Below are 16,620 nucleotides of genomic sequence, written 5' to 3' on the forward strand. Positions count from 1 at the left end.
GGGCTGGTTGGGGGCAGAGTGGCGGCAACCTTCCCTTCCTAGCCACCCTATGAGTGGACGATAAAGAGCAGAAGAGCAAGAGTCTGGGAGCTGTGAATCAGGTGCTCAGGCTGGGCCTGCTCAGTCGTTGAGGAGAGGGGAGGAGGAAGGGGAGTTCACACACAGGAACTATGAATATGAGGGCAGAGTGAAGAAAGCTGGGAGCAGTCCGGGGTACTGGACTCCACAGGAGCCTAGCATCACGAGAAGGCCCAAGCTGCGGCAGGATGATAATGACTGATGCAATTAATTTAGTGAACCAGCTGGGCGCAGTGGCTCATGCCTGTAATCCCAGCACTTTGGGAGGCCGAGGTGGGTGGATCACCTGAGGTCAGGAGTTCAAGACCAGTCTGACCAACGAGGGGAAACCCTGCCTCTACTAAAAATATGAAAAATTAGCCGGGCGCCGTAGCAGGCACCTGTAGTCTCAGCTCCTCGGGAGGCTGAGACAGGAGAATCGCTTGAACCCAGGAGGCGGAGGTTGCAGTGAGCCGAGATCGCGCCACTGCACTCCAGCCTGGGTGACGGAGGGAGACTCCGTCTCAAAAATTAATTAATTAATTAATTAATTCCCTGGAGGAAGGGGTCATCATTCCCATCTTCCAGATGAGAAAACTGAGGAATCAGAGAGCTTGTCCAGGGGCACACAACCTCTAAGTGACAGAGCCAGGATTTGAACCTAGATCTGCCAGGCCCCCAAGACTCAACCAAGAAGAGAGAAAGAAACAGAGGCTAGGGCCCCAAGAGGAAGGAGCTGGTAGATGCCTCTGAGGGCGGGGCTGTGGCTTCTCTGATCTCAGGCCCCCATCCTCCGCCCAGGCCCCACCCCTGCCCCTCCCAGCACTGCCTGGAAGTGTGGGGTGGGAGCTCCTCCTAGGACACCACTTTCCCCTTGGGGAAAGAATTGTGCCCCCCAGGCCCTTCCCCGCTCAGGTCCCTCTTCTCCTTCCCCATCATCTCCACCTCCTGGGACAGAAAGTGCCTCCACCTGCATCCCCAGGCGTCCGGCCTCCAGGGCCCGCTGGCCCCACAGCAGGCAAGCTGAGATGACGGTCAAGCTGGATTTCGAGGAGTGTCTCAAGGACTCACCCCGTTTCCGGTAAGTGTGAACTGGTCTAGGGGGCTAAGGAGGGAAAAGTCTAACACCCCCAGCACACACACATCTTTCCCCAGGCCAGATCTCCTTCCAGGTAGCAGGCCTCCAAGAGGCAGGAGCGAGCCTGTGGGCCAAAGTGGTAACCCAGCTATCAAAGCAGGGTGCTCCAGTGCTCTCCGCCCCTGCATGCTCCTCCTGGCCTCTGCAGTTTCCCTCAGCCCTAGAGCTGGCATTCCCTCTGGCCTCTCAGTGGGACCCCTGCCCCTCCCCCAGCACCTGCTCTGGGGCGGTTAGCAACTTCCTGCCCTGGCCACATCCACCCTCCTTCTACCCTTCCTGCTCTGGCCTGGGCTGTGGTAGCTCCCAGACTGCAGAGCGGGCAGAGCACAAGTGGGCGGGTGGGGGGCGAGCCTCTCAACTCTGCAGCTTTCTCCTCCATACCCACCGCCCTGCGACTCCATCTGGCCTGATGAGGCAGACAGACCAGACCGACCCAAGCTCTGTTCCCATGACCCCCTCTTTCCCAGAGCCTCTATTGAGCTGGTGGAAGCCCAAGTGTCAGAATTGGAGACCCGTCTGGAAAAGGTGACCCTGACATGGAGAGGTGACCCTGGAGTGGATATGGTTGAGAGGGGTAGGGCCAGGGAGAAAGCTGGAGATAGAGAATGCGTTCCAGGGATTATTGAATACTGTGTAGGGGAGATATTTTGGAGACTCTAGAGAAGCAAAAAAGGTGGTTCTGTACCCTCAAGAAGCTCAGGATCTTGGAAAACAAGACTTACTTTTGGGCCGGGCGTGGTAGCTCATGCCTGTAATCCTAGCACTTTGGGAGGCCAAGGCGAATGGATCGCCAGAGGTCAGGAGTTCAAGACCAGCCTGGCTAACATGGCGAAGCCCCATCTCTACTAAAAATGCAAAACTCAGCCAGGCGTGGTGGCACCCATCTGTAGTTCCAGATACTCAGGAGGCTGAGGCAGAGGAATCGCTTGAACCCGGGAGGCAGAGGTTGCAGTGAGCCAAGATTGCACCACTGCACTTCAGGCTAGGCGACAGAGCGAGACTCTGTCTCAAAAAAAAAAAAAAAAGACTTACTTTTGGACTTCCTTGTTCAGCTTTTGAGCTCCTCCTGCATTGTGCCAGGCCCTGGGCATTCAGGGAGGGCAAGATCATTTCTGCTCCCATGGAGCCCAAAGGCTGACTGGAAGACAAACCAGTGAAATGTTTCAATTCAAGACAGTAAGGTGTCCCCTGAGCACTGTATCAAACAGCATGTTCACACAGATACACACACAAATGCTCTCTCATTTCCCTTACTTCACTTTACTTTTCTCTGCAACATTTACCTCTGACACATTATGTATTTGCATGCTATGTCTTAGTTCTATTGCTGTGTACCAAATTGTCACAAATTTGGTGAGCAACATTGTTTTTTGTTTTTGTTTTTTGTTTTTTGTTTTGAGACAGAGTCTCGTCTCGCTCTGTCGCCCAGGTTGGAGCTGCATGTGGCCGGATCTCAGTCACTGCCAAGCTCGCCCTCCCGGGTTCACGCATCCATTCTCCTGTCCAGCCCCCCGAGTAGCTCGACTACAGGCGCCCACCACCTCGCCCGGCTACTTTTTTTTTTTTTTTTTTTTTTTTTTTTTTGGAGACGGAGGTCTCGCTGTCTACCCAGGCTGGAGTGCAGGTGGCCGGATCTGCGGCTCACTGCAAGCTCCAGCTCCCGGGGTTCACGCCATGGTCTCCTGCCCAGCCCTCCCCAGTAGCTTGGGACTACAGTGTAGCCCACCACGCTCACCCAGGCTAGTGTGGTTTTTTTTTGGTGCAGTGTGTTTGTTCAGTAGAGACGGCGGTTTCACCGTGTTAGCCAGGATCTCGGTCTCGATTCTCCTGACCTCGTGATCCGCCCGTCTCGGCCTCCCAAAGTGCTGGGATTACAGACTTGAGCCACCGTGCCCAGCCCAGCAACATTGTTTTATGGGCAACATGGTGAAACCTCATCTCTATAAATAATAATTTTATTTTTATTTATTTGAGATGGAGTCTTGCTCTGTCGCCCAGGCTGGAGTGCAGTGGTGCGATCTCAGCTCACTGGAACCTCCGCCTTCCAGGTTCAAGCGATTCTCCTACCTCAGCCTCCCAAGTAGCTGGGACTACAGGCATGCACCACCACACCCGGCTAATTTTTTTTTTTTTTTTTTTTTTTTAATTTTAGTAGAGATGGGGTCTCACCATGTTGGCTAAGCTGGTCTTGAACTCCTGACCTCAAATGATCTACCTCTCTCAGCCTCCCAAAGTGCTGGGATTACAGGCGTGAGCCACCACACCCGGTCTACAAATAATGATATCAAACAACGGACTGGATGGGGTGGCCACAGCTGTGGTCCCAGATGCTTGAACTCCTGGGCTCAAGTGATCCTCCCTCCTCAACCTCCCCAGTAGCTGTGCTGTAGGCACATGCCACCATGCCTGGCTTTTTAAAATTTTATTTTTTTGTAGAGATGGGGTCTCCCTATGTTACCTAGGCTGGTCTGGAACTCCTGGACTCAAGTCATCCTCCCACCTCAGCCTCCCAAAGTGCTGGAATTACACGTGTGAGCCACCACACCTGGCCTGAATTTTTTATTTTGAGTAAATTATCGACTCAGGAGACTAGTAAGGAGAGGTCTCATGTACTCATCACCCAGCTTCCCCAGTGGTGACATCTTTAGTACATTATTAAAACCAGGAAATTAATATTGTCACATTATAATTAACAATAAACTCTGCTGGGTGCGGTGGCTCATGCTTGTAATCCCAGCACTTTGGGAGGCCGAGGCGGGTGGCTCACGAGGTCAGGAGATCGAGACCATCCTGGCTAATGCTGTGAAACCCCATCTCTACTATAAATACAAAAAATTATCCAGGTGTGGTGGTGGGAGCCTGTAGTCCCAGCTACTCGGGAGGCTGAGGTGGGAGAATGGCGTGAACCTGGGAGGCAGAGCTTGCAGTGAGCTGAGATCGTACACTCCAGCCTGGGCTACAGAGTGAGACTACGTCTCAAAAAACAAAAACAAACAAAAAAACCCAGTAAACTCTAGCCAAGCACAGTAGCTTACGCCTGTAATCCCAACACTTTGGGAGGCTGAGGCAGGTAGATCACGAGGTCAGGAGTTCAAGACCAGCCTGACCAACATGGTGAAATCCCGCCTCTACTAAAAATACAAAAATTAGCCGGGCGTGGTGGCTCACACTTGTAATCCCAGCAACTTAGGAGGCTGAGGCAGGAGAATTGTTTGAACCCAGGAGGCGGAGGTTACCGTGAGCCGAGATCGCGCCACTGCACTCCAGCCTGGGCGACAGAGCAAGACTCTGTCTCTAAATAAATAAACTCTATAGATCCTACTTCGATTTTACATTTTGCATATGCTCTTTTTTTTTTTTTTTTTTGCGTTTTTGTGTATAATTCTACGGTACTTTATCACGTGTATGGATTCCTTTAACCATCGCCACATACAAATGGACACAAGGAATTCCTTTACAGTGATACCCGATACCCTTCCCACACTGCTTTAATCCGTGGCAACCACTGATTTGTTCTCCATCTCTCTACTTTTGTCATTTCCAGAATGTTCCATAAATAGAATCATACAGTATGTGACTCTTTGAGATTTGGCTTTTTCCCCCCCACTCAGAATAATGCTCCTGCCGGGTGTGGTGGCTCATGCCTGTCATCCCAACTACTCAGGAGGTCAAGGTAGGAGGATTGTTTGAGGCCAGAAGCTTGAGACCAGCCTGGGCAACATAGCAAGACCCTTGTCTCTAAAAAATGCTTTGTTTTGTTTTTAAATTAGCCAGGTGTGGTGGTGTGTGCCTGTAGTCTCAGCTACTCAGGAAGCTAAGGTTGGAGGATCCCTTGAACCCAAGAGTTCAAGGCTGCAGTGAGCTGTGATCCCACCACTGCACTCCAGCCTGGGCGACAGAGATCCCAACTCTAAAAATAATACGAATTTTTTTAAAAGATTAATGCTTTTGAAGTTTATCCAAGTTGTTGCACGTATCAACAGTTCGTTCCTTTTTATTGCTGAGTACTGTTCTATTGTACAGATGTCCCAGTTTGTCACTAGTCCAGTCTTATGAAAGTTTGTTACTCATCTAAGGGGGAGGAGCTGAGACGGTAAGGAAAAAACTAGACACAGAGTACTCAGATTCACACAGTGATTTGTGAACATCCTTGTCCCTTGTCACAGACAACCCATGGTGATATCTGGTAAGATTTGATTTTGGGGCCGGGCGTGGTGGCTCAAGCCTGTAATCCCAGCACTTTGGGAGGCCAAGACGGGCGGATCACGAGGTCAGGAGATCGAGACCCTCCTGGCTAATACGGTGAAACCCCGTCTCTACCAAAAAATACAAAAAACTAGCCAGGTGAGGTGGCGGGCGCCTGTAGTCCCAGCTACTTGGGAGGCTGAGGCAGGAGAATGGCGTAAACCCGGGGGGCGGAGCTTGCAGTGAGCTGAGATCTGGCCACTGCACTCCAGCTTGGGCGACAGAGCGAGACTTCGTCTCAAAAAAAAAAGATTTATCTTGGTCAGTCCAGGTGTGCTGACTCACACCTGTAATCCCAGCACTTTGGGAGGCCAAGGCAGGTGGATCACCTGAAGTCAGGAGTTGGAGACCAGCCTGGTCAACATGGTGAAACCCCATCTCTACTAAAAATACAAAAAATTAGCCAGGTGTGGTGGTGGGCGCCTGTAATCCCAGCTACTCGGGAGGCCGAGGCAGGAGAATTGCTTGAACCCAGGAGGCGGAGGTTGTGGTGAGCTGAGATCGCACCACTGCACTCCAGCTTGGGCAACAAGAGTGAAACTCCGTCTCAAAAATAGAAAAATAAAAAGAGATGGGGTTTCACTATGTTGGTCAGGCTGATGTCCAACTCCTGACCTCAGGTGATCCACCCACCTCAACCTTCCAAAGTGTTGGGATTACAGGTCTGAGCCACCTTGCCTGGACTATCAAGTCTCTTTGTTTGTCAGTCAAAGGGGCCAGATAGGATGGACCCCAGGAGTACCCCAGCATTTCCTCTTGGTCCTGACCTGTGGTCTGGATGATGGATTAATATTTATGAGGGAATGCACAGTGAGCACAGAATGGGACAACTCCTAGCAGTAAATACTATAGATTTTATTTATTTATTTATTTATTTATTTATTTATTTATTTATTTATTTTGAGACAGAGTCTTGCTCTGTCACCCAGGCTGGAGTGCAGTGGCGCCATCTCGGCTCACTGCAGCCTTGACCTCCCGGATTCAGGCAGTCCTCCTGCCTCAGCTACCCAGGTAACTGGGATTATAGGCACGTGGTGCCATCTCAGCTCACTACAGCCCCCGCTTCCTGGGTTCAAGCAGTCCTCCTGCCTTAGCCTCCAAAGTAGCTGGGATTATAGGCACGTGGGATTACAGGCACGTGCCACCATGGTTGGCTAATTTTTGTATTTTTAGTAGAGATGGGGTTTCACCATGTTGCCCAGGCTGGTCTTGAATTCCTGAGCTCAAGCGACTGGCCTGCCATGGCCCCACAAAGGGCTGGGATTACAAGTGTGAGCCACCACGCCCGGCCAATACTGTAGAATTTAATAGCAACCACGTAGAGCATCCAGACCATGCAGGAGGCTAGAATCTCCAGGGAGCTCTGGATCTAAGCAGGTAGGCAGGGCAGGAAGAGATGTGTGTGAGTGGACAGGGAAAGATGTTTTGGAGGTAAGGCTGACAGATGTGTTGGCGACAGGCTGAGGGGAATGGGCAGGAATTTGGTTTCAGGCCCAAGGCAGTGGGAGCAAAGAGGCAGTCATGAGAACACAGCAGGTGTGTGTTAGATACAGGGAGAGCTGGATGAGCCTGGAGGACAGTGAGGCCAGGCAGGAATGGGGGAGCGCTGCTCTGGGCAAGGGGAGAGGAAGTGGGGCAGGTGTGGGGGCGTCACCTGGTGTGGGGATGACTGCACAGCTCCCTGTTACTCTCCTTCTTTCCCAGCTCCTGAAACTGGGCACTGGTCTCCTGGAAAGTGGGCGCCATTACCTTGCTGCCAGCCGTGCCTTCATTGTCGGCGTTTGTGACCTGGCCCACCTGGGTCCACCAGAACCCATGATGGCGGTATACGGAGGGTCTGCATCTGGGTGGGAAGGGGTCTGGGGTGAGGAGGTGATGCCATGGAAGAGGAGGGCTGGCCTGGGGTCTGCAGGTTCCAGGCCTGAGCGGGGCTGGGCTGTTGTCCTAGATAGCCATAGCAGTCTGGGTCTCGAGTCGGCAGGGCGCTGCCACCCCACGCCTGGTACTCTTTCTATACCTCTGCTTGCTTAGGAGTGTCTGGAAAAATTCACCGTGAGCCTGAACCACAAGCTGGACAGCCATGCAGTAAGCAGGGGAAGGTAGGGATTGTGGGGGTGGTGGCCAGGTCGCCTGTGGCCCTGACCCCAACCTACCAACTTCTCCTTCCCTCAGGAGCTTCTAGATGCCACCCAACACACACTGCAGCAGCAGATCCAGACCCTGGTCAAGGAGTGAGATGGGGCCGGGCGCAGTGGCTCATGCCTGAAATCCCAACACTTTGGGAGGCGGGAGGATTGCTTGAGCCCAGGAGTTCGACACCAACCTAGCCAACATGGCGACTCTCTGTCTCCACAAAAAATACAAAAATTAGGCCGGGCGCGGTGGCTCATGCCTATGATCCCGGCACTTTGGAAGGCCAAGGCGGGTGAATCACCTGAGGTCGGGAGTTCGAGACCAGCCTGTCTAACATGGCAAAACCCCGGCTCTACTAAAAAATACAAAAAAAAAAAAAAAAAAAAAAAAAAAGAAAAGCCAATTAGTGGGGCATGGTGGCAGGTGCCTGTAATCCCATCTACTCAGGAGGCCGAGGCAGGAGAATCACTTGAACCCAGGAGGTGGAGGTTGCAGTGAGCCAAGATCACACTACTGCACTCCAGCCTGGGAAACACAGTGAGACTCTGACTCAAAAAAAAAAAAAAAATAGCCGGGCGTGGTGGCACATGTCTGTTGTCCCAGCTTCTTGGGAGCCTGAAGTAGGAGAATTGCTTGAGTCTGGAGGTCAAGGCTGCGGTGAGCTGTGATTGTGCCACTGTACTCCACCCTGGGTAACAGAGCAAAAGACCCTGTCTCAAAAAAAAAAAAAAAAAAAAAGGCGGAGTGAGATGGGAGGGAAAGGGGCCTTATTTCTTGGAAACCAGCCGCGTCGCCCTCTTCCCATGACCACAGGGGCCTCCCCAGTGGCGGGGTTGTGAGATTGGGGGTTTCTGGTGTCCTGACTTCCATCCCAGGGATCTCCTTGGGTTTCCCACATGCAGAGACTAACTGAAAGGACATGATGGCTTTATCCTGGGAATGCTCTGCTGGCGCAGGTGGGTGTTAGCTGCGATTCTGTGTTATCTTTCCATCCTCAGAGGTCTTCGGGGTTTCCGAGAGGCTCGCCGGGATTTCTGGCGGGGGGCTGAGAGCCTGGAGGCTGCCCTGACCCACAACGCAGAGGTTCCCAGGCGCCGGGCCCAGGAGGCAGAAGAGGCAGGAGCTGCTTTGAGGACAGCGCGAGCTGGGTACCGGGGACGGGCACTGGATTATGCTCTGCAGGTGCCTACCCCCAACCTGTCTTCCTGGGGTACCAGAGCCTCAGGTGTCACCTCGAGGCTGGGGGGTCCCCACTGTGCAGTGGGAAGGGGTGCTGTGTTTTCAAGACTAACCTGGGTCTTTTTACATCCTCAGATCAATGTGATTGAGGACAAGAGGAAGTTTGACGTCATGGAGTTTGTGAGTAGTGGCGGGGCTGAGGGCAGGGTGGAGAGGAGCCTGCTGCCAGCACAAGGGAAAGGGGAGAGGGGTTCTTCCTCAGCCCACCCACTGCCCACCTTGTCCCCCAGGCGCTGCGTTTGGTGGAAGCCCAGGCTACCCATTTCCAGCAGGGCCACGAGGAGCTGAGCCAGCTGTCCCAGTATCGAAAGGAGCTGGGCGCCCAGGTGGGGCCCCCAGGGCACAGCAGGTGGTGGAAGGAGGTTAGGGACTCCTAACTGGGGGGCCTTGGGCATCTGAGATGCCCTTCCTGTGCCCAGTTGCACCAGCTGGTCTTGAATTCCGCACGAGAGAAGAGGGACATGGAGCAGAGACACGTGCTGCTGAAACAGAAGGTGAGGAGCCAGGTGCGGTGGCCCACGACCGTCATCCCAACATGTTGGGAGGCTGAGGTGGGAGGATCGCTTGAGGCCTGGAGTTCAAGATTAGCCTAGGCATCGTAGTGAAACTCCATCTCTACAGAAAATTTTAAAATTAGCTGGTGTGGTGGCATGCACCTGTAGTAGCTACTCAGGAGGCTGAGGTGGGAGGATCACTTGAGCCCAAGAGTTCAAGACTGCAGTAGCTATGATCACACGACTGCACTTAAGCCTGGGTGAAAGAACAAGACCCTGTCTCTAAAAATAAATTTTAAAAAATATTTCAAAAAGCAGAAGTGAGGGCTAGGGCTGCGGGCAGGAGGCAGATGCCTATGGCCTTGGTCTCTGCCCATCTCAGTTGCCCTTTGAACCTCTTTGTGCCTCCAGGAGCTGGGTGGGGAGGAGCCAGAACCAAGCTTAAGAGAGGGGCCCGGTGGCCTGGTGATGGAAGGACATCTCTTCAAACGGGCCAGCAACGCATTTAAGACCTGGAGCAGGTGAGGAGAGGACACCCCAATCAGCCTACCCCACCCAATTATGTATTTTCGAGTGGTAATAGCACGCTAAGCACTGCAAGGAAAAACGGACGAACCCCCCGCCTTAGTAGAGTTTACATTCCATCAGCAAAGGCAGATGATAAACCTAGTCGGTAAATTACGTGCTATGTAAGAAAGTGATAGTGCTATAGGAGAAAGATAATAAAGCAAGGAATGTGGAGAGCTGGGTAGGGGTTGCAGTTCTAAATAGCTGGGCAGTGTGGGCTTCATGAGAAGGTAACTTTTGAACAAAGACTTGAAGGATATCTGGGGGAAGAAAGTTCTAGACAGGAGGAAGAGCCAGTGCCAAGGCCCTGAGATAGCTGGGGAGTTGGAAGAGCAGGGTGGTGGCCCTGGGTCTGGACAGAGTGAGGGAGGAGGATGTGTAGGAGATGAAACTGGAGCTAATGGGGGCATGAGTCATTATAGGGCCGTATAGATTTTTGTAGGGATTTGGGGTCTACTCTGAGGTCAATTGGGAGCCGCTATAGGGTTTGGAACAGGATGGCAGCATGCTGTGACTTGACTCCTTCCCCTTCGAGGGCCACTGCTAGCCCATATGGGATCTCTGTGCAAATTAGAAAATGGAGCTGCTTCCCCAAGATACTTTTTTTTTTTCTGTTTTTTGAGATGGGGTGTCATTCTGTTGCCCAGGCTGGAGTGCAGTGGCACAGTCTTGGCTCACTGCAACCTCCGCCCCCTGAGTTCAAGTGATCATCCGTCCTCAGCATCCTAAATAGCTGGGACCACAGGTGTGTGCCACCATGCCTGGCTAATTTTTGTATTTTTGATAGAGACAGGGTTTCAGCATGTTGCCCAGGCTGGTCACAAACTCCTGATATCAAGCAATCCGCCCACCTTGGCCTCCCAAATTGCTGGGATTACAGGCATGAGCCACTGTACCTGGCCCCCAAGATTCTTTCTTTTCTTTTCTCTTTTCTTTTTGACAGAGCCTCGCTCTGTTGCCCAGCCTGGAGTGCAGTGGTACGATCTCGGCTCACTGCAACCTCTGCTTCCTGGGTTCAAGTGATTCTCCTGCCTCAGCCTCCCAAGTAGGTGGGATTACAGGCGCCCGCCACCATGCCCGGCTAATTTTTGTATTTTTAGTAGAGACGGGGTTCCACCATATTGGTCAGGGTGGTCTCAAACTCCTGACCTTGGGTGATCCACCGCCCCCATTGGCCTCCCAAAGTGCTAGGACTACAGGTGTGAGCCCAGCCTAAATAGTATTTTTTAAATTGTAGCAATAGACATTTTATTAGAAAAATAATGTTACTGCCATCTGCTGGAAAGTTGTCTTCATAACTATATGAAATCTGGATTGTCCAAGATACGACTAAATAGCATCCTTTAGATGTTCCAGGCTACACAACTGTCCACCTTTCTCTGGAATGTCTCGTGGAACAGTCAGCCCAGGTGTCTCTCCTCTCAGTAAGATCCTCATAGGCAAAGAGCACAGCCTCTCTTCCATCCCTCATCCTAAAACTGCCCATGTCTATAATGATTTCCTTCTCTTACAGACGCTGGTTCACCATTCAGAGCAACCAACTGGTTTACCAGAAGAAGTACAAGGTGAGTGGGCCTGGGTCCTGGATGCCTGGGCCCCAGGGAGACTCAGCCCTTGCCTGCAGCTGGACATCTGCCCCCTTATCACCTTATCCCGCCAGGACCCTGTGACTGTGGTGGTGGATGACCTTCGTCTCTGCACAGTGAAACTCTGCCCTGACTCAGAAAGGCGGTTCTGCTTTGAGGTGGTGTCCACCAGCAAGTGAGTGCAGTCCCCAGGGGTGATACTCTAACATATCTAAACAGTTGCCAATCTGAAAGGCAGGGCCCACAACAATGGAGGCCCACAACAATGGAGGCCCAGCCAAGCAGCTCCAGACCTAAATTTAACCCTTTGGTGGCTGTACTGGGGGGCCATTGTGGAAGAGGGTACAGGGTGATGGGGGATACTCAGGAGGCTATTACCAACTGGTACAGAAGTCTTTCAATGCCACTGGAACTGGTTGAACACTGGCTGGATGTCAGCCTGCTCATCCTGCCACTTTGCTTCCCAGGCCTCAGACCCCTCTGCCATCTCCCTCACCCTCCTACCTAGGTCCTGCCTCCTCCAGGCTGACTCAGAGCGCCTCCTGCAGCTGTGGGTCAGTGCTGTGCAGAGCAGCATCGCTTCTGCCTTCAGTCAGGCTCGCCTTGATGACAGCCCCCGGGGTCCAGGCCAGGTAACTTAACCTGGGGGTGCGGGGCCAGGCTGCCCATGGAGATGGGGCACCCCTTACCCTAGGCCACCCTTTCTTCTCTTCTCCAGGGCTCGGGACACCTGGCCATAGGCTCTGCTGCCACCCTGGGCTGTGGTGGAATGGCCAGGGGAAGGGAGCCTGGGGGAGCCGGGCACGTGGTAGCACAGGTCCAGAGTGTGGATGGCAATGCCCAGTGCTGCGACTGCCGGGAGCCAGCCCCGGAGTGGGCCAGCATCAACCTTGGTGTCACCCTCTGCATTCAGTGTTCCGGCATCCACAGGTTACTCCATGAGGCCCAGGCGGGAGCCCCACTCCTTTGGGCCACACTGTGGCTCCAATAGAGAGCTCATCACACTGGCCCCTCTTCCTTCCCTGTCCTGGCTTCCTCTCTTAGCTTCTGGCTTTGTCACTGGGTACCAGGCCTGGGCCCAAGCCTGTGGGGTGCCAGTTGGACCCAGGTGGGCCTGGCCCCTCTGTGTCCTAGTCTGGCCAGAATTGGGGGATATCCAGAATTTGTTGGCTTGGTTGGAAGAAGTGTGGGGTCAAGGCTGCTGAGGGTGGGGGAGCCAAGGAAGACTAGGCAGAGAAACGGTCATGAGGCCTTAGCAAGTGTCTAAGGCCCTTGCCCCCCGCCTCAGTGTGGTGGAAGAGAGGTGACATGGGAGAGGTTGTCCAGGCCAAAGTGTCACTAGAGAAGGGAGGTGGCTGGAGCCTTGAAATGAAACCTAAGGAAGAAGGAATCGGTGACGAGGCAGGGTCCTGCCAGGGCCAGGTCAAGGCTACATGGCGGTTACATGGCCGCAGCTGCCCTGCTTCCTGGGCCAGCACCTCCGCATGGGCCCCCATGCCAGCCTTGCCTCCCAGTGTGTTCAGGAGCAGCAGCAGCTGCCCAGGCCACTGCCCCGCACAGGGCCTGACCCTCCCCTCTGGCCCTCCAGGAGCCTTGGTGTTCACTTCTCCAAAGTCCGGTCACTGACCCTTGACTCATGGGAGCCAGAACTAGTGAAGGTAACTTGGGGTATTGTGAAGATTGGGGGCAAGAACCTGGGGCAGGGCAAGGACATGGGGGTGCAGGGGCGAGACCCCTGAGGAATCACTCACCCCTACCTTACCTGTCTCTGCCTCTGCCTGGGCCTCCCGAAGCTCATGTGTGAGCTGGGAAATGTCGTCATCAACCAGATCTATGAGGCCCGTGTGGAGGCCATGGCAGTGAAGAAACCAGGGCCCAGCTGCTCCCGGTAAGCTTGGGGTTTAGCCTCCCAGGGGAATGGGGGATACCTGGAGCAAGAAGAGGGAAGACTGCGTGCTTCTCCCCTCCCACAGGCAGGAGAAGGAGGCCTGGATTCATGCTAAATATGTGGAAAAGAAGTTCCTGACCAAGCTGCCTGAGATTCGAGGGCGAAGAGGTGGCCGGGGGCCCCCAAGGGGCAGCCTCCTGTGCCCCCAAAGCCTTCCATCAGGCCCCGGCCAGGGAGCTTGAGATCCAAGCCAGGTATAGGGTTGGCTGGGCATTCATTGAGCACCTGCTGTGTACTTGGCACCGTGCTGGGTCCCGCAGGGAGGCACAGAGTGTGAAGCCCAGGCCTTCCCCTGGAGAATGTCGGAGGGACCGGACTGCCGTTTCAGGGGTTACAGTGGAGTGTGACATGAAGAATGGGAAGGAATGTGGGGCTGGGTGTGGGCAGGTAGGGTAAGGGGTGCCAGCAGCATGAGAAAAGGGGGGGTGGGTTTGGCTGGAGCGGCAGGGGTTGAGAGCTGAGGCCGAGTGTCAGGCAGTCAGCTCACCTGTGTCATCCCAGCAGTTGGGGTGGTTGGACTGGATGAGGTGGTGATTCCGTCTCTCCCCCACACCCTAGGGACTTGTACACATGCATACTCACACTTACACATACCCACGCCTGCACACTCTGTTCCCTCCACAGTCCCAAGCTCCCCACCATTTAGAAAAGACATGTCCCGTTAGAGCATCAGGGCACTGTGCTGAGGGTTTTCTTCCCAGACTCGGAGCTGCTTCCCCCTAAAAGAACCAAATCCCCTGAACAGAGCCCCCCTCTGAGGACCTGGGAAGCCTGCACCCCGGGGCCTTGCTGTTTCGAGCGTCTGGGCATCCTCCATCTCTTCCTACCATGGCCGATGCCCTTGCCCATGGAGCTGATGTCAACTGGGTCAATGGGGGCCAAGAGAATGCCACGCCGCTGATCCAGGCCACAGCTGCTGTGAGAGCCCTGCGGACCTCCCCACCCCACCCTAGGGCTCTGACACCTACTCCTGACTCTAGGCCCTGCCCTTACCTCCTCTTCCCACGACCTGTTCCCTAGGGCCTCCACCCATAGAGAGACATCAGCAACAGAGACTAGTTGCTAAGAGTGTGTGATTTGGAGGCAGAGAACCTGAGTTTGAACCCAGGCTCTCACCCCTTACAGGAGACTTTTAACAATCTCAGTCTCATCTGTAAAATAGTAACATACCTCATAAGCTTGTACTACAGATTTATATATGAATACATGCAAAGAGCTAGAGTCAAGCCTGAGTTAGCTGTAACCCCTTCTACACTCCTGATTAACACACCCTACCCTCCCATTCTCTGAACTGGCGTCATCCTAAGACATCTTGAAATCCACCACTAGGGATGCCACCCTCAACCCCCATTCTCGATTTCTCCATGCAGAATTCTCTTCTGGCCTGTGAGTTTCTCCTCCAGAACGGGGCGAATGTGAACCAAGCAGACAGTACGGGCCGGGGCCCGCTGCACCACGCAACCATTCTTGGCCACACAGGGTAGGGATGACAGCCATGGGGAGGAAGGCTGGGAGGAGTTGGGTGGCCGGCTCACCCTGGCTCTTCTCTCCAGCCTCGCCTGCCTGTTCCTGAAACGGGGGGCTGATCTGGGGGCTCGAGACTCTGAAGGCAGGGACCCTCTGACCATCGCCATGGAAACAGCCAACGCTGACATCGTCACCCTGTGAGAATGCCTGAAGGGGAGGGGCTGGCGCTGGCGCTGGAGCCCCACCACCACCACCACCACCACCCCGCCCCGCCCACTTTCGAGCGGGCGGGGCTGATGCAGAAACTGGAGCCTGCCTGGTGGGGCCTGGGGAAGGGCTGGGCCAGCGCCTGGGCCAGGCTCAAGAAAGGCTGCGCCAAGTGTGCATTGGGGCGTGGAGTAGAAGGCAGGCGGGAGGGCGGGCAGGGTGCGAGGATGCTTGGCCCACCCTGAGAGGCGTCATTCGCCCATCAACATTGCCATCAGGCATCTTTTTAGCACTAGACGTGACCCCGGGTGGGCAGATGAACGAACGCAACCCAGCTCAAAGGATGGGAAGTTGGCGGGGGAGGTGAGGATAGTGTCGTTCTTTTTTTTTGAGACTTTTTTTTTTTTTGAGACGGAGTCTCACTCTGTCGCCCACGTTAGAGTGCAGTGGTGCCATCTCGGCTCACTGCAACCTCCGCCTCCCGGGTTCAAGCGATTCTCCTGCCTCAGCCTCCCGAGTAGCTGGGACTACAGGCGTGTGCCACCACACCCAGCTAATTTTTTGTATTTTTAGTAGAGACAGGGTTTCACCATGTTGGCCAGGACGGTCTTGATCTCCTGACCTCGTGATCTACCTGCCTCGGCCTCCCAAAGTGTTGGGATAATAGGCGTGAGCCACCGCGCCCGGCCAAGGATAGCGTCGTTCATGTCTTAATTCCCTTCCCTTCAGGCTACGACTGGCAAAGATGAGGGAGGCTGAAGCGGCCCAGGGGCAGGCAGGTAAAGAATACACCCACCCCACCCCCCAGGCCCAACACCCGAACTCTGGGCTTCTGGTCCACGGTGACCTCTCTCCCTAGTGCCCAGCTGCATTCATTCCGTTATGTAACAAATGCGTATTGGGCGCATGCGACGTGCCAGGCCCTGGCAAGGCATAGGCGCTGGCGCGGTGCTCGCGGCGCGCACGTTCCCATCCAGGCTCGGAGCGCGAGGTCCCCAGGCGGGCTCCAAACGCCGGATTCTGCCCTTCTGCACTGGGGCCCAGCCGCCTCCCGGCCTTTCCTCCCTCCCCCAGGAGATGAGACGTATCTTGACATCTTCCGCGACTTCTCCCTCATGGCGTCAGACGACCCGGAGAAGCTCAGCCGGCGCAGTCACGACCTCCACACGCTGTGACCCCAGGCCCTAAGGGTCCGCGCCTCCCTCCCCTCCCCGTTACCGGGCCCTCTGCCATTAAAGCTTCCGTGCTTCGCTCTTCCCTTCTGGTTCACTTCTTGGGCGCCACCTTTGGACCTGTAGGGTGTGGGCCCTGAGGCTCCCGGGGTGCGGGGAGCGACTGGGGGTTTGCGACCTCGAGTCCAGCAAGGGGCGACTCCAGGGAGCGAGGCGGCAGCTTCGGCCGCGACCCGAGCGCCGGGCGTTGCGGGGCGGGGGCTCTCGGGCTGGGGTGACCTGACCGGCCCAGTCCTGCCGAGGGGTGGGGCTGGCCCTGGGGCTCGCTGGCCCCGCCGCCGCCGCGCGGAGAGAGCGCGCCCGGGCC

General features: G+C 54.7%; 1 protein-coding gene across 1 annotated transcript; it reads left to right on the forward strand.

The window, feature by feature from the left end:
• Positions 1 to 868: 868 nt before the first annotated feature.
• On the forward strand, positions 869 to 16,338 carry ACAP1 (ArfGAP with coiled-coil, ankyrin repeat and PH domains 1). The gene is given in 23 exon segments (XM_017850695.1): positions 869 to 1,138; positions 1,663 to 1,720; positions 7,145 to 7,264; positions 7,472 to 7,525; positions 7,613 to 7,671; positions 8,572 to 8,755; positions 8,888 to 8,932; positions 9,043 to 9,138; positions 9,232 to 9,306; positions 9,718 to 9,827; positions 11,387 to 11,438; positions 11,534 to 11,634; positions 11,968 to 12,091; positions 12,178 to 12,389; positions 13,048 to 13,117; positions 13,253 to 13,347; positions 13,433 to 13,524; positions 13,527 to 13,601; positions 14,153 to 14,325; positions 14,778 to 14,887; positions 14,961 to 15,071; positions 15,811 to 15,860; positions 16,156 to 16,338. Coding segments are annotated over 23 exon segments (2,220 nt in total). The 5' UTR covers positions 869 to 1,085; the 3' UTR covers positions 16,257 to 16,338.
• Positions 16,339 to 16,620: the final 282 nt, after the last annotated feature.

This window comes from Rhinopithecus bieti, unplaced genomic scaffold (genome assembly GCF_001698545.2).
Source record: "Rhinopithecus bieti isolate Rb0 unplaced genomic scaffold, ASM169854v2 scaffold_32008, whole genome shotgun sequence".
NCBI lineage: Eukaryota > Metazoa > Chordata > Mammalia > Primates > Cercopithecidae > Rhinopithecus > Rhinopithecus bieti.